The sequence below is a fragment of the Mesoplodon mirus genome (assembly GCF_964341445.2).
Source record: "Mesoplodon mirus genome assembly, chromosome: 15".
In the NCBI taxonomy this organism is placed as follows: domain Eukaryota; kingdom Metazoa; phylum Chordata; class Mammalia; order Artiodactyla; family Ziphiidae; genus Mesoplodon; species Mesoplodon mirus.
Window position 1 is genome coordinate 13,862,547 of NC_138991.1, and position 23,877 is coordinate 13,886,423.

The 23,877-nt window shown below is 49.5% G+C and overlaps 1 protein-coding gene and 1 pseudogene across 5 annotated transcripts in view; both read right to left on the bottom strand.

Moving 5' to 3' along the window:
• Positions 1-218: 218 nt before the first annotated feature.
• Positions 219-23,877, bottom strand: part of EYA2 (EYA transcriptional coactivator and phosphatase 2) — a 260,087-nt gene continuing 236,428 nt past the window's right edge. For 2 of the 4 annotated variants that reach the window (XM_082645804.1, XM_082645806.1), the window contains 6 exons: positions 18,477-18,535; positions 12,981-13,141; positions 11,441-11,555; positions 9,879-10,000; positions 7,831-7,931; positions 219-943 (listed from right to left, as the gene is read on the bottom strand). In XM_082645804.1, coding sequence (XP_082501930.1) covers positions 863-943; positions 7,831-7,931; positions 9,879-10,000; positions 11,441-11,555; positions 12,981-13,141; positions 18,477-18,535 — 639 coding nt within the window. In that variant the 3' untranslated portion in view covers positions 219-862. Of the gene's footprint in view, positions 944-7,710; positions 7,932-9,878; positions 10,001-11,440; positions 11,556-12,980; positions 13,142-18,476; positions 18,536-23,877 lie in introns of those variants that run through there. The other 2 variants (XM_082645805.1, XM_082645803.1) reach the window with 1 other exon arrangement.
• LOC309817435 (small ribosomal subunit protein uS2-like) lies at positions 13,922-16,616 on the bottom strand (annotated as a pseudogene). The gene is made up of 2 exons: positions 15,719-16,616; positions 13,922-13,950 (listed from the first exon to the last, which is right to left on the bottom strand). The product of its transcript is annotated as a small ribosomal subunit protein uS2-like (transcript).

Below are 23,877 nucleotides of genomic sequence, written 5' to 3' on the forward strand. Positions count from 1 at the left end.
CCTGGATCCAGCTATGGCTAAAGACGGTTATTACCCAAAGTTCCTGGAGACGATTTTCTTTTTTCTTTGGCTTAAGGCAGTTTGAGTCGGATTTTATGCTTCTGTAACTGAAAAGGTTTTGGAAAACACCAACAAATTCAGAAGCCTCAAAAGCAGTAATGAAGTAGTGACACTCCACCCCACTTCAAAATGTAAACGTGGTTTTATTTAATGCCTTTTTCCGTCACAAAGTACTGCCTCCTCCCCAGGGTCCCCTCTTCCTAGAAAACAAGATGGCAGCATAAGGCACGTGCACTGTCCACATGACATCAGGTTACGTTCTTAAAAACAAAAATAAGCAATAGTCTTCCCCACAGCCCCAAATCGCCCCCCTCTGTTCAAAGAATGATTGTCCCCTCAAAGCACAACTCAGAGCAGAGAGGCTTAAATTAGAGCTGTGCACTGCCCCACATGCCAGCTGAGAAAACAAAAACCAACAACACAGGTACAAGAGCGTAATACCAGAGTAATGAGATTAGTCCATAAATTAAAGTGGAGAAAAAAAAAAGAGCCTGTCCCCTCCTCATCACCAGCCCTCCCCCAAATCAGGAATTCCTTGCTTGTGAGTCTTGCAGAAAAGTCTGGACTCCGAGCCAGCCCTTTTCCCCAAAGTTAAATATTCCAAAGCCACTGCTGGGTACTTTGTTTCTCTGGACCCGCGTTGGGACTGAAAGGACGGCTTCTGAGATGGTCACCGGACACGTCCTCTTGGCGGGAGGGACCCTGCCTGGTGTCTAGCATCTGGCAGGGGAGGTGGGGAAAACCGGGGGCCTGGGCGGGTGGGCTGCCTCTCTGATGGCAGGTGGCGAGGCTGCGGGCTCTGCTATAAATACTCCAGCTCCAGGGCGTGCCTCAGTGCCTCCAAGTCCGCGTGGCAGGATATCCGCCAGAAAGGCATGTTGTGCTGGAACACAGAACACCAGCCACACGGTTACAGCTCTGTGCGGTGCTTCCCACAGCCCCCCCTGGATCCCACGCCCATGGTTAGAACCTTAGGAGAAATCACACTGAGTCAGTGTAGCATGTGGGCATTTCCCAAACCGGGAGCACAGAACATCGTTGGTGGACCCCTACGTGGTCAGGCAGGCTTTCTATTCCTTCTGAGTCTGTTCTTAAAAAAAAAATTTATTTACTTATTTTAAATTAATTTTGATTGGAGTATAGTTGCTTTACAATGTGTTAGTTTCTGCTGTGCAGTAAAGTGAATCAGCTATACGTATACATATAACCCCCTTTTTCCTTCCCATTTAGGTCACCACAGGGCACTGAGTAGAGTTCCCTGTGCTGTACAGTAGGTTCTCATTAGTTATCTATTGATATTTTATACATAGTAGTGTATATATGGCAATCCCAATCTCCTAATTCCCTCCCCCCCACCCCACCTGAGCCTATTTTGATTTGCTTATCCTGCACTGTCCGACATGTGGACCGTTTGACCCTCCCTCCTCTGCTGGGACCAGCGTGGTCTTAGGCGGCATGCTGACATGGAATTAAATCACACAGCGAGAAAGCTATTCCGTTTTAAAAATGTGTTCTCAATCCTGCTACTTCAGATAGAAAATCTCGACTAGATGCTACTGTGTCTTCAACCCCGCCCTAACTCTCACTAATCTCCATTTGAACAGATAGGGCTGGTCCCAGAGAGTCTTTTTTTTTTTTTTTTTTTGCTGTACGCGGGCCTCTCACTGTTGTGGCCTCTCCCGTTGCGGAGCACAGGCTCCGGACGCGCAGGCTCAGCGGCCATGGCTCACGGGCCCAGCCGCTCCGCGGCATATGGGATCCTCCCAGACCGGGGCACGAACCCGTATCCCCTGCATCGGCAGGCGGACTCTCAACCACTGCGCCACCAGGGAGGCCCCCAGAGAGTCTTTTTTATCTTTTCCTTTTCTTTACAGCAGGTGATGCTTGCTCTGTGTTATTGTCATGCTATCAAGTTTTCAATTTTAAACATAAGTGCGTCGATTGAAAGGGAAACATTAAGTAGGTAACAGTACAGGCGGCATGCAGAGACAGCAGAAGTTGTAATTGGTGTAAAAGAAGTGTTATGCTGATTACGGAAAGAAATCACTCATGTGGAGAGAAAAATTTGCAAAATATTGATACTTCCATAGCGTGAGGGTTAAATGTTTCAGTGCAAAGCTCTGTTCTACCACCATTAGCTGCGTGATCTTAATTTACTTTGGTGCTTGTCTGTAAAATGGGGATAATACTTGCTGTATACTATGTGTATCTTATATTACAGATGAGGAGACTGAGGCACAGAGTGGTCTGACTCCAGAGAAAAAACTTGACTGCCTGCTTATCACAGGAAAATGTGACCGTTGACTAAAGTTGTTGCCTGTCCAAGAGCCATCCTCCCTTCTTCCTACTTCCAGAACCCCGAATTTGGCAGCGCCGTGCCCGAGAGGTAGGGGATGAGTTATGATTGTCTAAGCAAGCGATGACAACCTCAGCCTTGTTTACCAGGGGTTTGTCCTGTATCCTTCTGACTTGTGACCCGTTGAAGCTAATGAGGAAGTTGGCTGGGGGCTTCTGAGAAAGGTTTTCCTCCATGATTAGAGAGAGAGGCACCTGAGGAGAACTCCTTCCTCCTTACTTGCCCTTTTTATTTGGATGATGACATGTTAGTATGTGATGTCTGGAGCTGTGGCAGCTGTTTTGGGATCATGAGGCAAAATATTGGAAAAGAAAATGCCAAAGATGGTTAGAAAGGTAGAGCAAAATGATGGAAAGGGCTGCTTGGTGAATTTTTAGACCCACGGAAACAACGTAGGATACACCTACTTGTAATCTTTTTTTTTTAAATTGGAGTATAGTTGTTTTACAATATAGTGTTAGTTCCTACTTCTAATCTTGTTAGGTGAGCAAGTGTTTGTCTTCATTACATAGGTTTTCTGCTACCTGCAGCTACAAGATACTGAGCCTCCTCAAGACAGTCACTGACCTTCAGTTATTTACTGAGTGAACAGAGGGTGCTTGATGAACATATGGATGCCCCAAGTTCTTGTGGTAGTTCTGCTGCCCCTTGAGGTTCTATGCCCACAGGGTAGAAACTATACAGGTGTCCTTTTGGTTCCAGGAGCACAACGACCCTTTCCTGCCTCTGGGGGCTCTGCACTTTTGATAGTTGGGTCAGGGAAGGCCTCTCTAGGGGGGGTGACATTTAAGCAGGACCCAGAGAACATGAAGGGGGGAGCCATGCAAACGTGTGGGGAGGTAGTCGAGGTAGAAGACAGCAAGTGCAAAGGCCCTGAGGAGGGTTTGAGCTTGAAATGTCATATTCACTGCTGCCTTGCATGGCTCCTGGCACATGGTGGGCGCTTAATAAATATTCGTGGAAGGAACGAAAAGAGGAAGGGAGGGAGGAAAGGCAGGAAGGTGAGTTTCTCAAGCAAAGCCCTCAATGGACACACCTTTTTCTCTTTTGCCCAAAGGAAGCAGAAGTCTATCCATCATGGGCAACAGATGCCACCTCTTTAATGCCTTTCAGCCCCCCCCCACCCTCACCCCGGCCAAGCCTTGCATTCTCTGCAAAGATGGATGCTGGTCGCCACCTGGCCAATCCAGTCCCTCTTTAAAGAGTGTAATTCATTTTCTCTGGGAGGAAATGAGCAAAGGGGAAGAGACTATCTCAGCCATCTCCCTCGCAGGCCTGGTGGCTCCAGAGCGTAGGTAGATTTATCACTTGTGGAGAGGGGGAGACAAATGACCCCCTAAAGTGGAGATATAAACAACAGTGTCAGCTGAAACAGTTGAAGCCCCTCGTCCTGTCGCCGTATTTCACGCTGCTCGGGTGTCCAGTGGCCTGGGCTAAGGAGTCCCACCCGTCAGGCCGGGAGAGCCGCTGGTGCACAGGGCTTCTCACTAATGGGCTGGGGCTGCTACTTCAGACACTGCGGGGGATTCTTAGGGGAGCTTGGTGCATGGGGTGTGTGTCCCAGTCTTCTCTGGTGGACTCCACTCTCTTCTGACCAGGTCAGGGTGCGGACTGACAGTGTTTGAGACTCCTAAGTCCACCTCCTTCCTGCCAGGCGTTTGGAGCAAAACACACAGCAGTTTTCACGTACCAGCTGTGTGACCTTAGGTAAATTAATTAACCTGAGTCTCAAATATGTTCTGTATAAAATGAAGTGGAATGGTACCCACTTCGCAGGGGGAGGGGGTTGGAGGATTAAATAAAATGATGATGTCGGTAATAAAGAGTAGTGGTGAAGGCCTGGGGTTAAGTAGGGTGCCAGTTAGCATCCTGCCACATGCCAGCTGGGATGGAGACTGCCAGCTGGCTCCCAGCATCCTTTCTTCCCTCTCTCTCAGAAAACGCTTTTTTTTTTCCTTTTGCTAGGAACTTGGTGGCTGAGAATAAAGGGTACATCTCCCAGCTACCTTTGTGGCAAGGTGTGATCATGTGACTCAAATCTGGCCAATGGGGTCTGAGCAGCAGTGATGCTGACCTCTATCAGCTGTGCTCTTAAAGGGAGGAGGAGTCCTTCCCCTTTTCCTTCCTGGTGGCTGCAGTGCAGACGTGGGCGTGGTGCGGAGCCGTCCTGGACTTTGTGGAAAGAGCAGTACTGGGACTGGCAGAGCAACAAGACAGGAGGGGCCCAGGTCCCTGGTGCTGTCCCAGCTGTCTGGGCAGCTAACGAGAGATGAAGAAAGCTCTCCACTGTTTAAGCTGCCGTCTGGCATCTCTGGCAATGCAAACTCCACAGAAACTGGGCAGCCCTGGCCCCGCTGGAGCCCACCCCATCCACATCCTCAGCCGGGTCTTAGAAACGTGCTTCTCCTGTGGACTTTGAGCAAACAAGGGATTTCGGTGAGTTTTCATGTTATGTGAAAACTGGCATTCTTGTTTTCTTTTTCTGCTGGCTCCCCAGGAGAGAGAACCCCTGAATTTCTGAAGGTGGATTTAGCCTTCTCCCCTCCCCCGGCCCTGGGGAGTAGTAATCACACAGCTCCGGGCTATTGAGGGCTAACTATGCACGGTTTCTCTGCTGGGCCCCAGGCGCCTGTTCTCAGCAAGTGTGACAGATTAAAAAGGCAGCTCAGAGAGGGTTGCCATCTGCTGAAGGCCACACAGCCAACAATGGCAGGAGCTAGGATTTAGAGCAAAATGCGCTCCCCCGGTCACCTGTTGAGAGCTGGGCGGCTGTAGGGCGAGGTGAGGGAGGCGCCCGGGACACAGACCTTAAGGAGGCACCTCCATCCGCTCCTCCTCCTCCTTGCCCCCTAGGCGAGGGCGACCCCAGACCAGCAGGTCTCAAAGGAGAAGCCTGCCCGTTAGGGGTGACTTGGCAATTTCTAGGGCTGTGATTTTTGACTGTCGTCCTGACTTGGGGGCACTGCAGGTGGGGGCAGGTCTCCTGCCTCCTCCCACACGCCTTCCACCTGAATGACTTTCAGATGTCCTGCCAGGTATTTAAGTAAGCACAAACCCGTTCTTAATAACCTGAGTGTAGACCCTTAACTCCACTTTGTCACATATAAATAGAGCATTTTTCTCATGCTTTTAATAAAACCCGACTTTCCCAGGGCTGCAATTACCGTGTCAACTGGGGAAGTCTATTTTATTTTATTCAGAACCTTCCCATGGGTTGCTTCGCAGTTTGGAGCAGTCACGTGACAGCCGCGGCACCTCTCTGGCTTCGTGAATGGCCAAGACCGCACACCTGTGTTCCCCTGTGTTTGTCGGCTCACATCCTCGGTGATGGCACGTTTGGGTGTGAGATCTTGTGCTCCAATGTTCACATACTGAAGCACACGTTACTGTGAGTATAAATGACTTTCCCTTATTTCTCTTTGATGTATCATCAGATATTGATCTCCTGGACATTACAGTTATAAGGAGGTTTTATTATCCATTAGTATTTCATTTCAGGAGAGGAAACGGTCATTTCAAAACATCTGCTACACCGCCCTAAGAAACGTCCTTTGACTGGTGAGAAGGTGGGTGAATGGCAGCCACTGCTCCATGGATGTCCCTGTCATTCTCCAGGTGAGAACCGGAGGGCATGTAGGGGGTGCCTGCGGCCACGGGCCTAAGTGGGTTCTCAACCCAACTTTGATAGAAGCAAAGCGGGTTCTCAACCCAACTTCAATAGAAGCCAAGTTTATCTTGATGGCTGTCACATGCTGAGGGCAGAGGGTTTTTTCTATTAGATCTGAACTTGGAAGAGGGGCTCTAGAATCCCCCTTCCATCCCGGCAGTGGGCTTCAAGTAGTCTCACCAGAGACCATGCTCTTGACCTGGCACACTGGTCCTGGATTCATGTGATGATTCACGCTACCGTTTTGGTCATATCCTGGTGTATCACCCCTATTATTCACTTAATATTTTTTCCTCTGAATCAATTCATTTTTAAAGTTTAAGAAATATGCTTTAACAAGAAGTGCTCAGGGTAAAAGCTGAAGTCCCTCCGAAGGCCCCAGGCACCTCCCTGACTGCACCTCCTGCCCCTCCCCACTCGCCTGGTGCATCGTGCAGCCAGCAGCCGTGCCAGCTCCCTGCAGGATGCTCCAGCCTTCTGACCTCTGAACTTCTTGGTTCCTCTCCGGGAACTCCCTCCCTCTGATACTCACTTGGCTCACTCACTCTCCTCCTCCCATCTTTGCTCAGCTGTCACCTCGCAGCGAGGCAGGCTTGACCACCACTTACACTTGCAGCTTGCCCCTCTCTTAGAATCTCCTCTGTTTCCCATTCTCTGCTTTATTTTTCGCCAAAGCTCTGGTCATCATCTGACACGCATGTTACACTGAGGGGTGGATTGCTCGTCCCCAGGCTGTGAGCTAAGCGAGGGGTGAGAGCCGTGTGTGTTCTGCTCACTGAAGGACGCCTGCAACAGTAGCTGGCACACAGTAGGTGCTCAGCTAACGGAGCTTACACACCAGCTGGAGAGTCGGTGATGCAGCTACCCATCACACAGGTAATTCTTTCACGACAGGAGGGGATAATGCCCTGGAGGAGGACTAGGGACAGCTGGGGGAGGGAGTCGCAGGCAGGCCTGACTGAGCTGCAGTGGGAGCTGGTGAGAGAATCCTTCCCTCTGTAAGTGGTGCTGAAAGGATGAGTCCGGGAGAGCTGGGAAAGCGGAGGAGCCTTCCAGGTGGATGGAACAGTAGATGCAAAGCCTTCTAAGCACCCCTCTCTCGGGACCCTCGGGGCCCTCCGTCTTCTCGTGAGTTCCATCCGCTGAGACCCCCTAAACATTTTTGCATTTCCTTTGAATCTGTTTCTGGGGCGGGAAGGGAGAAACCAGGGGGAAACCAAATTAAGCTCTGTGACATTAACCATCTGCTTCCCAGGCCTCTCTGGGTGTGGGGGGGTGGCAGGCTCTCTGGGATGCTGTTGACAGGTCCAGATCCAGGGCTTTGGCAGCTGTTTCTTTTCCAAGAACAGAGCTGTGGCCACCAGAACCCCCCTGCCCCTCTCCTTATGGGCCTGAGATCACAAATGCAGGATTTTCTTTTTCATTAGCTTAATGCTGTCTTTATTAACTGGGAAGGGTTCCTGGAACATATGATCAGTAAGCATTAAATAAAACACACACACAGGCACCAGCTCCCCGGCCAGCCTGCCCTGACAGAGGGTCTCTGGGCTCCTGAGCAGTTGTCCCAGAAACAATGCAGGGCTACCGGGGTGGCAGCCAAAGGCCCGGAGGGGGATTTGCAGGAAATTACTCAGGATGCTTCTGCGATTTCCAAATGGCAGGGGACGGGCGAGCAAAGAGCCTGGGAAGGAGACAGGCTCAAGAGAGGAGGAAAGAGCAGCCGGAGAGACGGACGCAGTGAACATACCTTTTTCGCCCCCTGCTCCTCTTCCACGCCATCGCCAATCACGATGTAGACGGCTTTTCTGCCGAATCTCTGCATTATCCTCTCAAAGCAGCTCTCCTTCCCTGCATGCACGGATGAAGGAAAGAAAGAAAAGACACTTGGTGAGGACCCAGGATTGAGGTGACTAATAACCGCTAATCAAGAGCTCACTTTGTACAGCCTTCTTACAAAGGTCTTCTTAAGGACCAGGTATTAATCATTTCATCCTCAAGCAGACTTGGAGGCATCACTGTCCCCATGTGATGGATGACAGTGCAGAGGCACAGAGAGGTTAAGTGGCTTGCCCACGGTGGCACAGCAGGAGAGGCAGAGCAGGGGTTTGAAACAAGCCCTGGCGTCTATGCAGCTGTCCGGTGTAGGAGTGATGGGCCCATTATACAGATGAGGACACGAGGCTCTGAGAAGTGCCCTGGACATGATCTGCCCAGGATCCCCAGAGTTAGTTTAGGAAGCAGAGGTGCCAGGATTCACGTGTCCGAGGGTGGGCAGCCTGGCGACAGAGTGGCCCTCGTGCGACTCAGCTGTTTGTTTTTTTCTTGCTCCCTGTAGATGATCACCTTTTCGTATTTTCCTTCTTCCCAGGGGCTGGGCAGCAGCATCAATCCAGGAACACTGAATTCGGGTCTTAGCTCATCCTGTTTTAGCAAGTTTAGTAACCATCATCATAATGAGAAGAGTACTAAAAAGAACAGCTGTCACTCAGCAGATGCCAGCATAGAGTAGGCTAAGTGCTTCACCGCCCCATTTCTTAGCCTCGGTGTTACTGACATTTTGGGCTGGCTAAATTCTTTGCTGCCCTGAGCACTGAAGGATGTTTGTTTAGCAGTATCTCTGGTCTAGAACTTCAGTAAAGGCAAAAACTGCTCTAAGAAAATGCTTCCAAAGTACATACCATATATTTGTTCTTGCTTCAGAAAAAAAACCAGGTAAATATTTCTAATTAAAAATAACTAGGCTTTGTATTATTATACATTTTTAGGTGATACAAGAAAAAAAAATCAGCCTCCTCCACCACAAGAAAAATCAGTATTACTTGCCCTGATGACAAACGATGCTGTTAATTTCTAGTTATTGAATTATCTTATCTGATGAAAGTTCTAAGCCTAAGGCTTGTTTTCTTTGTTAATAAAGGAGATGAGCAAGTATTAAAGAGGTGTTAAAGCAAGATAACACTAAATTAAGACCATCTCTTTGACAGAGCATTAAAAAAACAATAGTTTTCTGTGTGGTTCAAGGTTAGATTAGTTAATGGCCATAATTAACTAATTAAAATTAGTTAAATTAAAACCACCACATGTACCGTCCTGGGGCGGCGGGGGTGGGGGGAACTGTCTTCCTCTGCTTCCTTAGTAATGGACTTTCATGAGTTTTACCTGGGCTCTCAGTCATTTAGCTATGGACTACATTTCCCAGCTTCCCTTGCAATTAGTTGTGGCCATGTGACTAAGCTGGGTTAATAGGAAGTGAGTAGAAGTAACATGCACCTCCTTCTGAGTCTTGGCTTTACAATAATGGACGCCCATTACTCCTTCCTCTTTTCCCCCTTCTCATAACCTGGAATGACAATATGGCACAATCTGATTTGACCATGTACATGAGGATAAAATTATAGGGGATGGTGGAAAACTAAAACGGGAAGAACCTGGCTCCCTGGGTATGAGGACAGAGTCACCCCATCAGCCTGGATCACTCACCTCTGGTCTGTTGACATCTGAGGGAGAAATAAGCTTTAGCCCTAAGCCCTTGTATGTGGGGTGTATTTGCTACAGCAGCTTCGCAGGTATCCTAACTAATACACACACTTTGGAAAACTGCAATCCTAACCAATTTCTCTAGAAGCAGAGGTTAAACCCAGTGGGTCTATGAGGGTTGTTTGGGAGATTTGTCCATGCCCATGGACAAGCTCTTTAACTTCCCTAGTGTCGTTTTCCTTAAACTTTCCAAACCTGGCAGGCAAAGCTGACCTTACCCTCCCTCCCCGTACCACTCTGAGGTCTGGGCTCCCCTACCTGTCTTGGTTGCACTGTAGATGTTCTCAATAGGAAACACGGAGCCCAGTCCATACAGCAGGACTTTGGCCAGGGCAGGAATTAGTTGAGTGGTGGTGACCAGCACGTTGACACAATTGGGCCTGAGGGCAAAGGAGATGGTGAGTCAGAACTCCAAGGTACCACAAGGCCAGGCCTCCTACCCCTGCAGCTGAGCCTGGAGTCGGTGGGAATTCCGGTGGGGTTTGGAGGCTCTGGCTAGGTCGTCTTCAGGTGAGGCTAGAGCTCAAGGATCCTCCAGCTATTCCTCTCTTTTAAGCCTGAAGCTTCCTGACACGTTGAAATCTAACACAAGTGTAACATTTTTCCTATTTAAAAAGCAAATGTTAGGGACTTCCCTGGAGGTCCAGTGGTTAAGACTTTGCCTTCCAGTGCAGGGGGTGCAGGATCGATCCCTGGTCAGGGAGCTAAGATTCCACGTGCTTCATGGCCAAAAACCCCAAAAAAGTAAAACAGAAGCAATATTGTAACAAATTCAATAAAAACTTTAAAAAAAGATGTTGGGCTTCCCTGGTGGCTCAGTGGTTAAGAATCTGCCCGCCAATGCAGGGGCCATGGGTTCGAGCCCTGGTCCAGGAGGATCCCACATGCCACGGAGCAACTAAGCCCGTGTGCCACAACTACTGAGCCTGTGCTCTAGAGCCCGCGAGCCACAACTACTGAGCCTGCGCTCTGCAACAAGAGAAGCCACCACAACAAGAAGCCCGCACACCAAAGAGTAGCCCCCGCTCACCACAATTAGAGAAAGCCCACGCACAGCAACGAAGACCCAACGCGGCCAAAAATAAAATAAACATTTAAAAAAATTTACTGTAAGGGCCACACACTAAAGTAGCTGCAGGGACCTATTGGCAATGTGCATGAGTGACATGGAACAAGTGTAGGACAACAGGGAGAGGTGAGGACTGGGGTAAACTGCAGAGCACATGCCAGTTCTGACATTTTCTAAGATCCTCGAAACCGGCAGCTATGGATTAACTTTCCCAGTCTTTGGGATAAAGTGTGTATCAAACAAAACACATCAGCAGGATGGATTCAGCTCATGAGCTGCCATTTTGTGACCATCTTCGCAAGAATTCTGATGCTGCAGGGGAGTAATTTGTTCTCTGGCCCAGGTGATCTTATTTAAGAGCAAGAGGCAATTTAGTGGGAGGTCTAGAATGAAAGTGGGCCCTCCTGACCTCACTAAGAGCCTGCCAGATGATCTGTGTGATCCTATAAAATGGTTTTCACAGGGTGATGTTGTGGCTGGAGGGTGTTGTGGGCAAGAGCGGATGGGACAATCGACCTACATACAAAGGTCTTCAGCTCTGCTGGCCCCCGATCAGTCTCTGCAACTATCTGCACATCTGAGCGACAAGGTGTCCGTGGTGCCTTGTACACCCCAGCTTTATCAAATGTCTGGAAGGTGTGCAGGGGAGAATTTGGGGGTCCAATTCTCCCAAGTGTGGAAATGGAGGGGCTACCACCCTCGAATGGGAGATAGTTCAGTGACACAAAGGAAAACGGGGGCTCCCACCTACCGGGAATTAATGAGGTTTAGTGCCTTCAGGGAGTGGGTCAGCCAGAGGTCCGTCAGAGCTTCCAGCTCGGCTCTGAGCTGTAGCCAGGTCTCTCTTTTGGGAGCTCCTATCAAGCCTATGGACAAAGCAAATAAAAATCATAGTTGGGCTTCCCTGGTGGCGCAGTGGTTGAGAGTCCGCCTGCCGATGCAGGGGACATGGGTTCGTGCCCCGATCCGGGAAGATCCCATGTGCCGCGGAGCGGCTGGGCCCGTGAGCCATGGCCGCTGAGCCTGCGCGTCCGGAGCCTGTGCTCCGCAACCAGAGACGCCACAACAGTGAGAGGCCCGCGTACTGCAAAAAACAAACCAAAAAAATCATAGTTGCTGTCATTTTAAAGGGCTGGGGGGAGTGGGGTTAGGGAAGGTGAGTCTAGGTTTCAAATCAGATGACACCCAAGGTCAACTTCAATCCAGTGACCTTGATTTTATTTTGAGATTGATTGGATCAGTCAATGGAGTTGAGTAGCCGCCTACTCAAACCTCTTCCCTTATACTGGCCAGTAGCTGGTTAGAGACCATGTGATAATCAGAAACATCCCCAGATGCCTCCTGGGTGGGGAGGAAGCGGCATCACCTGTTAAGAGCCAGCGGCCTAGAGAATTCCAGAACTAGCGATCGAGGGCCTGGTCACCACCGAGCCAACCCTGCCTTCAGCCCCTTCCAGACTGTCGTTCAGGGTGGTAGCCAGTGCTCTCCTGCCACTGAAGCTGGTGGCTTTCACCTTGGCTACACAGTAGAGTCACCAGGGAGCTCTATGAGTCCTGATGCCAGGCAGCAGCCAGGCCAGGAAAATCAGAACGGGAAACTCCTCAAGGGGTTCCCATATGAGCCAAGTCTGAGAACCAGTGTTTCCGCAAACCACCTGGGAATCTTGTTAAAAAGGCAGATCTGACTCAGTCACCTGGGGAGGGGCCTGAGCATCTACATTTCTAACAAGCTCCCAGGTGATGCTCATGTGGCTGCTCCACGGTCCACAGTCTTGAGTAGTGAGGGCTGAAGCCAGTGGTCCTCAAATTCCAACGAGCATCAGAATCACCTGGAGGGCAAGTTAAGACCCAGAGGGCCGGGCCCAGCCCAGAGCTTCAGGTGCAACAGGTCTGAGGTAGGGCCAGAGAATCTGCATTTCCAGCAAGTCCCCAGGTGATGATGATGCTGCTGGTCCAAGGACCACACGTGGAGAACCACGGCGGGGGTGTGGGGGGTGTAATCATGGGCAAGATGCTCCATCCCTTCCTCAGCTTCCCAGCCCCGCCCCCGCCCCACCCCCCTTAAGTGAGGATAATGAAATCTTAGTACCCTCTTCCAGAGAGCGTCACAAGGGTGACACTGAGTGAGCTAGGACTTCTAATAAGCCTCTCAGAGCAGTACCTGGCACAGGGCAGGTGGGATGTGAGTGACAACATCCATCCTTGATGAATTTCCCTTGGTCCAGGGGGTGCGCCCGGAGCACAGGCAGACCCTCTGACCGCTGTGGATGACCCTCTCCCCGACCCACTCACCGCCGACGTTGTTCTTGTAGGTGTTGTACATCTCCTTCACTCGCCGGTAGCGGAAGGCCAGCTTCCTCATCCAGTCCACGCCGCCGTGCACGCCAGAGCCCAGGCACAAGTTGGCCCCCGGGGCCGAACTGTGGAAGCCATCAGCAGAGAAGTTGTAGGTGCTGGGGAGACGGAAGAGGGCAGGGGGTGGGAGAAGAGACAGTGTTAATGTCGGGGAGGTGGGAGCTCTTCACCAGGAGACCCATGGGGTGGGGCTTGGAGCACCCACGATGTCCCCGAATGTTCGAGGGTGCCGTGGGTATGTGCGTTCTGGGAGGAGCAGGATCATAGTTTTTATTAACTTCCCAAACAGCGGTGGCATCCTTTGGTCTTGCCTAGTCAGCATCCATTCTCCTTTCTTTCGGTATCAAAGAGCATCTCTATTTTTGGGGGGCAGCCATTCTGTCCCCTGCATGCAGTGGCCAAGCTGGGGAAAGCCTCCCTCTCTCCCCCTTTAGAATCTGAAGCTGGAAGGCAACTCCAAAAAATGGTTGGCCTTGGCTCATCCTGAGAGAAGGGTCCAGAAGAAAATGCCAGTTAGTCCTGCCACTCTGATCCCCAGATCTGCTCTGTTTCACATGCCCCGTAAGCCCTGACTGCTGACCCTTTCTTCCTATTCTGTGAGCATCTCTATATCTTTCTACAGACATTCCCTATGTTGGGGACTTCCCTGGCAGTCCAGTGGTTAAGACTCTGTGCTCCCAGTGCAGGGGGCATGCGTTCGATCCCTGGTCCGAGAACTAAGATCCTGCATGCCGCAGGGCGTGGCCAGCAAAAAAAAAAAAAAAAAAAGAAATTCCCTATGGTAATTTATCTGTTAAATTAAGCAGAGTAGATTGCTGGTGTTTTACAGACATAACCCTCCATCACCATGAAGCGTGGTCTGGGGACGAGTCAGAGCGTCATGTGAGGTTAATGACAGAAGCGGCAGCTGGGAACCAGAAGGGGAAAGCGTGGGCGATCAACCACCTACAGCAGCTAGAGCATGAGAACAAAAGCCCTAGCTCTCCACAGAACACCATTTTCTTTCCCTCCACTGGAAGCTTGGTACAGGTTTGCAAAACCACAGGACGTTGCAAGGCAAAACCAGAGCGTGACAAGGGAGGTGTGGACCAAAAACTTCAAAAGTGAAAGTCTCTTCGAACAGAAAAAGCCTGGGGGGAGCAGGTCAGCGTGGTATACCACAGCCTCTTGGGGGGTGGGTTCAGCTGACTTTTTTCCTCTTTGCATTATTTTATTGTTTCTGGATTTGCTGTGATGAGTTTAAGGGCGGAGAAAGATATTGTATTTTTTAAAAAGCTGTGATGCACTGGGGATGAAACAACACTAGGAAATTGTATCTTAGGTATCCCCGGTTTAACGCCACTGCTGCAGCAGATAAAAGCGAATTTGAAAAGTGTGAAGCGCTGGGTCATTCTCCCTGTGGGCCACGTGATGTCCTGATGCCCATGTACCGTCCCGCACCATTCTGTGCCTGGGGCTCAGCCTGACAGCCTGAATATCGAACTGGTGACAACAAAACCCCTTCAGGATCCACAGAAACGCCTTGAGTGATGCCTCAAACTCAACAGCAGATTTTACCACGTGGGCTCACTGGGTCAGGTGGGCCAGGAGGACACTGACCCAGGTGACTTAATCCCGAAGGCCTCAAACGTAGACTCTGGCATTCCCTCCAGAGCAGGCTGGGTAGACAGTCACAGAGATACCAACAGGCTGACAGAAGTTCTTTAGATGTCTTCAAATTTTTGCCCGTATGTCCATAAACACACACACACGTTCACCTGGGTCATTTTTCACAGACATTTGTGTGAGTGTGCCTGTGTATAAAATTGGAAGCCAGTAACTCATAATGTCAGAAAGTGGTGAGCTGGAGATGGCGGGAACAGGGGTGATCATAGTTTCTTCTCTGCTCTTTACTGAATTACTCAAGTTTAAAAAGTTGGGGACTTCCCTGGCGGTCCAGTGGTTAGGACTCTGCGCTTTCACTGCCGAGGGCAAGGGTTCAATCCCTAGTTGGGGAACTAAGATCCCACGTGCCTCGTGGCGTGGCCAAAAAAAAAAAAAAATACAATACAATAAAAATATAGGTTGTATGTAATTAACTTGTTTGACCACTAGCTTGACATCGTGGTATTTGACACCATAACTTCTGAGATCTTGAGAAGGTTATTAAAAAAAAAATTAAAAAGATGCATGGAGAATAAGATATGGCTGTTCTAATAACTTGTCTGCATGATAACCTCCTCTTTCCCATGAAAGATGCCAGTGGGTTTATTACACAGACATGTTGCTGCTGCTTTCTTCTCAGTCCCTCCCTTGGGTGGCGGTGACCAGGGGCTAAAGAGAAATAAAATATCCCCAACTAGTAAAAGGGAGCAGACAACATCTAATCGTAGGGGCAGAGAGCCATTTAGCAAGGACTACTCACCGTGCTGGGCACTTTTCTAGCACATTCTTATCCTGATGAGAAAGGGGCTATGTGACTTTATCCCATCACGGCCCCTCATTTCCAGAAGCCACACTTTAAACTGACACGTGCTCCTTCCTCTCTACTGTCAAGGCTCCCATCTTGCTGGAGAACGTCTCCTGCTTTTTCTTTTTTAAAGACATTTTATTTTCCATCAACCTCATTTCCATTCTCTGTTTAAGAGTCTTTGGAAGAACAGCTTCGGACCACTCAGTGGTTGTGCCTCCCCAACCAGTGGCCTGAACTCCGCAGTCTTCAGTAGGGAGCCGCTGGGCAGGCACAGAGGGCATCTGTGAGCCTTCAGACTGGTCTGCGACCTCGGGTTGAGTGGCAGTGAACTTGGGAGCTGGAGCATCCGTTCACCCCGACGTTGCTCCAGGGTTACAGCCTTTTCAGCAGCAGCCTGCTCTTCCTTTTCAGGCTCTTCTGGATCCCTGTAGAAGCAGAGGTCAGGCATGACCTCCCCACAGGACATCCCAGGCCAGCATCCACCGTGTCAGACCCGCTGGGGAAGCTCCCTTGTTGTTGTAGGGACGGCACAGAGGAGAGTCTGCTACATACAGCAACGGGAGGCAGGTTAACACGAGAGCCTCTGGGAGAGGCTGGTGGTCAGCGCTGGAATCAGTAACCACCAGAAGTCGTGGCGCCTGGAAGGCTGCCTGGATCTGGTAAAGTGAAGTTTCTAGAAGTGAAACAGCCAGAAATAGAAGTAGCTCCGGCGGCAGCGACAAACTTCAGCACAGCTCACCGGTCAGTCTTCTGGAGGACATGACACTGACATCGGCTGGGTTTTCACTGGCAACCATGGCACAAGCTGCCGGCAGAAGCTTCTCCCCTGTTCTCTTCAGATTTATGATGTAGATGCTGTCAATTTTCCTTCTGTAGATGGACCGATCCATTTGGAAGTCAAGGTTGGTGCCTCCTAACTGGGTTCCTGCTGCAAAGAATTTGAGGACATCCTCCTTTTTCACTTGCAGGACATCAAGGACTCCGGACATTGTGGAAATTTCCCTTTAAGTAATGATGGGAATCTAGAACAATGCCTTATGGACCCCTCCCTGGGTAGTACAGAAAGGCTAGAGAATTTATTCTTGAAAAAGAACACTGACTCTGTAAACTCAGGATACCTGGGGAGATGCCTGGATATTCTGCTAAGAGGTGGAGGGCAGGGAAGGGTGTCCGTGAATCCTGCCTCACCCATTTACCAGCTGTGTGAGGTTGGGCAGGTTACTGAACCTCTCTGTGCCTCCCATTCCCCAAGTGTAAAACGATGATGATGCTAAGAGCACCTATTTCCTAGGGTTACTGTGAAGATGCAGTGAGTTAAGTCACACAGAGCAACTGGAACAGGGCATGGTGCAAAGTAAGGGCGTTACCACTGTTGGTTTTTACTGTTAACTGAAAACAAAACAAAACAAAACAAAACAAGGGGCATTTGATAGTTGTTGCCTAGCACACAGTAGGTGCTTAATAGATATTTCTTGGATGAACAAATGGGGAATTTGGCTTCTAGTGGGAAAAAGACACCCTTGGATTGTGGATTCTTGAAATGAGGTACCAAACAACTCAGCATGAATCGGGGTTTAGAGGGACATTGCTCTAAATTCCAAGCCAGCTAACTACAGGGGAAACGATAAAAACAGAACACTGGTTCCTCACTGCCTTGAAAGGGAGAGTGGTTCCCTGGGATGACTTCATGAAAAGGACACAATTAGCCTTGACCTGGGGTTTATTTAATCCACAAATTAAGCAGTCCTGGCTGGCAGTGGAGCCGTGTTCCTTGCCAGGCCTGATTGCAGAAGGGATTTTCTGAATGGCTAATTAAACTGAAGCAGGCGATGCCCAGCTATCACTTCTAATTGTGCTGGGCTTTGAAAAGACTTGCAGGGCTCAGGAACAGAAACTTTGATTTCTTTTTTTTGAGTAAGTTGGAAGACACACCTAGGAAGCAAACACTAAGTTAAGTTACCACGAATGGCTCATAGGCAAAACGTTATTTGGTCTCATAATATTTTTGATGGGCCTAGAGGCGTTGAACAGTGATAATTTTGATAAGCACAGATTAATAACTAGGTTCCGTTTTTTTTTTTTTTTTTTTTTTTAATTTATTTATTTATTTTTGGCTGTGTTGGGTCTTCGTTTCTGTGCGAGGGCTTTCTCCAGTTGCAGAGAGCGGAGGCCACTCTTCATCGCGGTGCGCGGACCTCTCACTGTCAACGGCCTCTCCCGTTGTGGAGCACAGGCTCCAGACGCGCAGGCTCAGTAGTTGTGGCTCACGGGCTTAGTTGCTCCGCGGCATGTGGGATCTTCCCAGACCAGGGCTCGAACCTGTGTCCCCTGCATTGGCAGGCAGATTCTTAACCACTGCGCCACCAGGGAAGCCCTAGGTTCCGTTTTTATAATGTGCAGGCTTGAAACATTCCAGCCACATTCTTCTGAAAGCTGTCTCATTTTGAGCAGCTGGGTACCTTATTTCTGGAATTCATGTCCTAGGAGTGTTTCCCCCTAGAAATCAGACATACCACTTACTCCCTCAAGAAATATTTTTTTGAGTGTCAACTATATCAATTTTACATTAAATAACGTATGTATGTTAGTGAGTGCAGTCAAACCTTGGAAAAAGGTTTACCAGACTCTTGATGGTGGTGATTCTGGGAGACAAGACCAGAGGTGGTGTATGGTATTTTTTACAACATGCATGCATTCCTTTAGTAAGCAGGGAAAAACCCACAGAGAGAGAAACGTAAGCAGAGTCACAGAGGATCCGCAGAAAGCTCAGCCTCAGTGATTCGAGATGATGCGGAGCAGGCTGCAGGGTGGGGGGCAGGGTTGTGATTTTGGAGTTCAGAGAAACACCAGTCCTGGCTCTGGCTGAGGGCAGGCCACCTTGCCCTGGTAACCAGCCCGTCCCTCCTCTCTGCTTCCTAGTGAAAGGCAAGCTTGATAACCAATCAGAAGGGGCATTTTTGATTGACTCCCCAAATTCCTACCTTAAATCTTGCCCGTTGTCATCGGATGAGACATCGTCCACGTGGATCTGGTCACAGTCCTGTAGAGAATTTGGCAAGAAGAGAAAAAGGGAAAAATGTAACTGGTGAAGCTGATGCAGCCTTTAAGAGTTGTTTTCATAAGCTGAGGGGTGAAGGAGCACTGGACTGGGAGTCAGAGTCCTGAATTCTAGTCCAAACTTTGCCACTAAAGATCAGGTGACCTCGGGCTAAGCCTCAACCTCTTTTGCCTTTGGCTATAAGGGGTGGTGGTGACCGTATAATTTATCATGCAAACCTAGATAATTTTGCAACGTAAAGGGGGCTGCTATCAACGTTACATTAGGAGGACAGGCACAAAATAGGACCCATCTCCCTCTGCCCCCAGGTACACTAGGACCTATGGTTACCAAGGCCATACGGTGGAAGCCTTTCACTATTCCAAGTGTTTCCTCTGCTTGGAATGCTCTTCTGCTTTCATCTGCTTAGTGAACCTTGTATTCTTCAAGCATTAGCTTCAGGAGGTACCCCCTGCCCAAGTCCCCCTCTGTGTCCCACGATCTGTGACCATCATTTATCAAGCATTACTGTGTGCCAGGCACCATCCCAAGGGTTCGCCATTCAATGGACTCCAATAACATGCTGCTTTCCACCACCCATACATCTCTCAGTTCTCTTTGGAGAAATACCATAACACATGGGAGTTAAGACTGAGGGGAAGGGATGATGTAGGTGGGCACATGACCCAGGCTCAACCAATCAGAGAGACCCAGGGTCCCTCTGGCCACAGTGATTACTTCACAGATGAGTGTGTGGCCTCAGCTGGACCAATGAGAACCAGCCCCGGGACTTTTGGGAAAGAGGAGCTCTCCTTTCCCCAGAGCTGCTGGATGGTGAGATTAAGCCTGGGGCTGTTAGTGTAAAGTAGGTCTGGGAGTTGGAGAGAGGGATGCGGCCCTGATCACATTATTTGCTCCTCTGGATCCATCCACAACTGAGAAAAGTCCACCCTGACTACTATGGCAGGCTGAGTGATAGCCCCCGCAAAACATCCCTGTCCTAATCTCAGGAAACGTATACAGAAAAAGGAACTTTGCAGATGTGATTAAGTTAAAGATCTTGAGATGGGGAGATTATCCTGGATTTTCCAGGTGGACCTCAAATGTAATTACAAGGGTCCTTGTAAGTAAGAGGCAGAGGGGTATTTGACGACAGAGAGGAGAAGGGAACTGGAGTGAGGTGCTTTGAAGATGAAGGCAGAGGCCGCAAGCCAAGAAATACAGGCGGCCACCAGAAGCCGAAAATGGCAAAGAAACATGTTCTCCCTTCAAAGCCTCCAGAAGAAACCAGCTCTGCCAACATCTTCAGCCCAGTGAAATTGATTTTGGACACTGATCTCCAGAACTGTGTTGTTTTAAGCCACTAAGTGTGTGGTAATTTGGTACAGCAGCCGTAGGAGACGAATACACGGACTTTTCCATTTGAGTGGAGATGGATTTCTGTCATTTTGCAACCAAGAGGCAAGTGATGCAACAGCCCCCAAGGAAGCCTGTGAACTCTACCTCCATCAGAAGGTCCATTCAGAGGATCGGTCCATAAGGCAAAAATCGTGAGCACGCTGTGCCTGCCCCCCGACGGTACTGGTTAGAGCTCAGGCTCTGGAATCGGATCACCTGGGTTTGGATCCTGGATCCAACCACTTGAGCAAGTGACTTAACCACCCCAAATCTCAGAGATCAGTTTGGCAAATGGAGATAATAACAGAACCTGCTTCACAAGGTTGACGAGAGGAGAAGGGTCTGGCTACATAAATATTAGTTTTGATTATTGCGTTAAGATTTGTAAACATCCACGTTTTGGTTTGAAGACAATTTCAGGGGGCAGATACCTCCTCGCAAAGACTGCTAGAGAGAGGAAGATGTGCGTGGAACTTTGAGCTTGACCTCTGAGAGAAAAACTGGTTGTAACATCTCTGGACCCTTGATGGGAGGAGAGAAGCTGGGAAAAAAAATGGTGTTGTCAACATTTTGAGCAGATCTCTTTTTACACAAGGAAGAGGCTTGAGTTTATCTTTGAGAACAAGAGTTTTGCTGGGGGATGATGGGACCACCTTCCCTCCATCACTTTTTAAAGATATACAGAGGTAACTTAGTTGTTATGGAGATGCGGGGGTAGAGCAGGTGGGGACAGTGGCATTTGGGGCAGCCTGGGCTGCTTGTGGGGATCAAGGTTGGAACCTGGAAGAAGGGGTGGTGTGGCCGCTGATCCCTCTCTGGCCCCCCTGAATGAGCTTTGGACTGAAAGGCAGTTTGCTGGATCCTCTGGATTGGAAAGAGGTTTGTTTCCAGAGTCCCTGGCACACTTTGCCCACAGCTCTGTGGCAGTGACAAAGCAGGACTCAGGGTCCTGCTGCACGGCACCTCACGTGTCTGTGGGCCTGGCACAGCGCCCGGGCATGGGCAACGGTGTGCTCTGACAGGTCTGACAGCAGGGAGGTCTACCCAGAGGCTTCCTAGGGGTCAGCCATGGGCAAATGGTAGCCAGAGCAGAGGGCAAAGAACATGGCAGATGCTCAGTGGTGACCCCAACTGAGAAACTCTTTGGATAGTACTGGAAAAAAACTAGGTGGGGGGCACTGAGTGACCATCCTTGAGTGAGCAGACCTCTGGTTTACACCTAAACCTTTTCTGCTGTACTCCATATTTCCTTTCTTTCCACGCACCCAGGATTCTATGTCTTGGTGGTATAACTGATCCCCCTCCCTGGGAGGGTGTGTCCTTTCCTAAATAGTTGAGCACGATGGTACGCCCCAAATGGAAGAGTCGATGGTCACATTATCTAATACAGTAGAGGTTAGCCACATGTGGTTCTTTATAGTTAGATTCAATTAAAATTAAACAGAATAGAAAATTCAGTTCCTTAGGCCTATTTCAAGTGCTCAATAGCCAAATGGAGCCAATGGCTACCATACTGGATGGTGCACGTTTTCCATCATTGCAGAACATTCTATTGGACCGTGCAGCTCTGGAGGGATAAAGAAACGAGGTTGACAATTTCTCTGCTGTGTTGATAGGTTCAATTAAGGAAGAGCTTGCAAGCTGGCCTGGAGACATATCTCATTTAGCCCGAAATGTGCTTAAAACATTAAAACATTTGTTGGAACAACAGCCATCTCTCTCTCTCTCCCCCTTTCCTCCCTCCCTCTCGCTCTTCTTGTTCTCGCTCTTTTTCTGTCTCTCTAGATTTTCCGCTACTTTGAGAATTTACACGCTCTGGCAACGCAGGGCTTGCTTTCTTCTATCCTGAGAATCCTTAGCCTTGACACCCATCTCCACTCCTCTGCAGCCTCTACTGGGTTTTCCTCACTTTACCTTACCTGGTTACTTGGCCCCTGTGGGCATCCTAGTTTGAAACCTCTGATCCAGACCAATCTCATATACATGGAAGGATCCTAGGGCCAGCAATCCTAACAGGTTAATGAAAACTGTATTTAAAAGCCAGTGCTGACTTTGGAGACCCAGGCACCGAGGAAAAATTAATAGCAGATTTCCCCCCAGTCCATTGCTTTGTCTGAAATTGGAAAAAACACCTCCCCTTGGCCCCCAGGCCTTCCCTCAAGCTTGAAAGCTGCTCTGGGGGGTCACCAGGGCTCAGGCCCCTGGGCAGGGTTCCCTGTGCTTTCCCTGATGTCAGGGGAAAGGTATGTGGGGAGGATCTGTTTTTCTCATTTGCGAGGAGATTGTCGGGGGTGCTAAAGCGTGACAACAGTGGCGATCACATTTCGGGCTTTAATAAAACACCACGACGCTCAGCTAGACACTACCTCATACTCCACCAGCTGACCTGCATTGAGTTACCCGCTGAGCCAGCACTGAGGGGAGTGGGACGGTGCGGAGGACACGAAGATGGGGCTGGGCCCTGGGGGAAGAGGATCAGATGCCCCTCAACTGTGCTGCACGGGGGGCAGGCCTCTCAAAGGATGCCAGCTTCTCACGGCCCAGGGTGCTTCTGGCCTCTCTGGAGTCAGAGTGTGACTATCCTTGGGGCGGGGGGGGGTCTGAGCGGGACCACCCGCCCAAGACAGAGGATGGGTTCCTGTGGCCTTGGCATTGGTGAGGCGCAGTGGGGCTGAGGGATTGACACTTTCTGACCCAGAGAAACAACTGCAAAGAGTCTTGTGCAAGGATGTCCAGCATCCCAGTGAGAAACTGCAAACACCTGTAGTTCTCTCGATTGGATCATGGTGGAACGAACTGTGGTATATCCATTCAGGGGAATCCTACCCGGCGGCTCAGAAGAAAGAGGGAGATAGTCAGGTGAGCACATGGAAATGTTTCCAAGACATCCTACAGTGCAAAAAGCAGCAGACTGGAGAATGAGACATCCAGTATCACACATGTCGATATTTATAAAAGCCAATTAAAAACAAAACAAGGTGTTATATATGAATGTATCCATATACATAAATGGAAATAGAAAGATCTGGATGCTCACACATCCGACTGGGAACAGTAATTCCATCTGGGAAGGCACTGGCGTTGGGTTAGTGGTCAAAGGAGGCTTTAACCTTACTGAAGTGCTTGCTTTCCTTTCCTTTCCTTCCTTTCTCCCTCCCTCCCTGTTTCCTTCCTTCCCTCCTTCCTTCCTTTACAAGGAGAACATGGACATATATTGCTTTTGAAAAATAAAGTATCTCCCTGGGGAGGAGAGAAGGCAGGATCTAACACTGGACGACAGAGGCCAGCGATATATAGCCTCTGACTGGCTTCCAATAGGCCGGGGTCTGTGCTCAGCACTTCACATAGATTAACGGGGATACTACTATCATTCATCTTATACAGGAGAAAATGAGGTGAGAGGAGTACAGGAACAGGTCTGTTATGAGCTGAATCATGTCCCCTCAAAAGATGTTGCAGTCCTAACCCCAGGACCTGGGAATGTGACCTGATTTGGAAAGAGGGTCTTCACTGATGATCAAGTGAAGATGGGGTCGTGAGGGTGGGTCCTAATCCAGTATGACTGATGTCCTGATAAAAAAGGGAAATCTGGACACAGAGACAGATACGCACACAGGGAGAACATCATGTGAGCGTGCGGGCAGAGGTGGGGTGATAGGTCTACAAGCCAAAGAATGTCTTGGAGAAGATAGGAGAGAGGGGCAAGGAGCAGATTCTCCCTCAGAGCCTTCAGAAGGAGCCAACCCTGCCGACACCTTGATCTTGAACTTCTGGTCTCAAGACCTGCAGGACAGGAAGTTTCTGTTGTTTAAGTCACCCAGTCTGGGTACTTTGTTACCCCAGAAAACTTCTGAGGCCATAAAATGAAGGTGAGGAGGAGCCCAGGAGGCTGTCTGCCTCCAGAGCCTGTGCTTGCAAAGATCCATCCATCCTAAGACTAACTTATA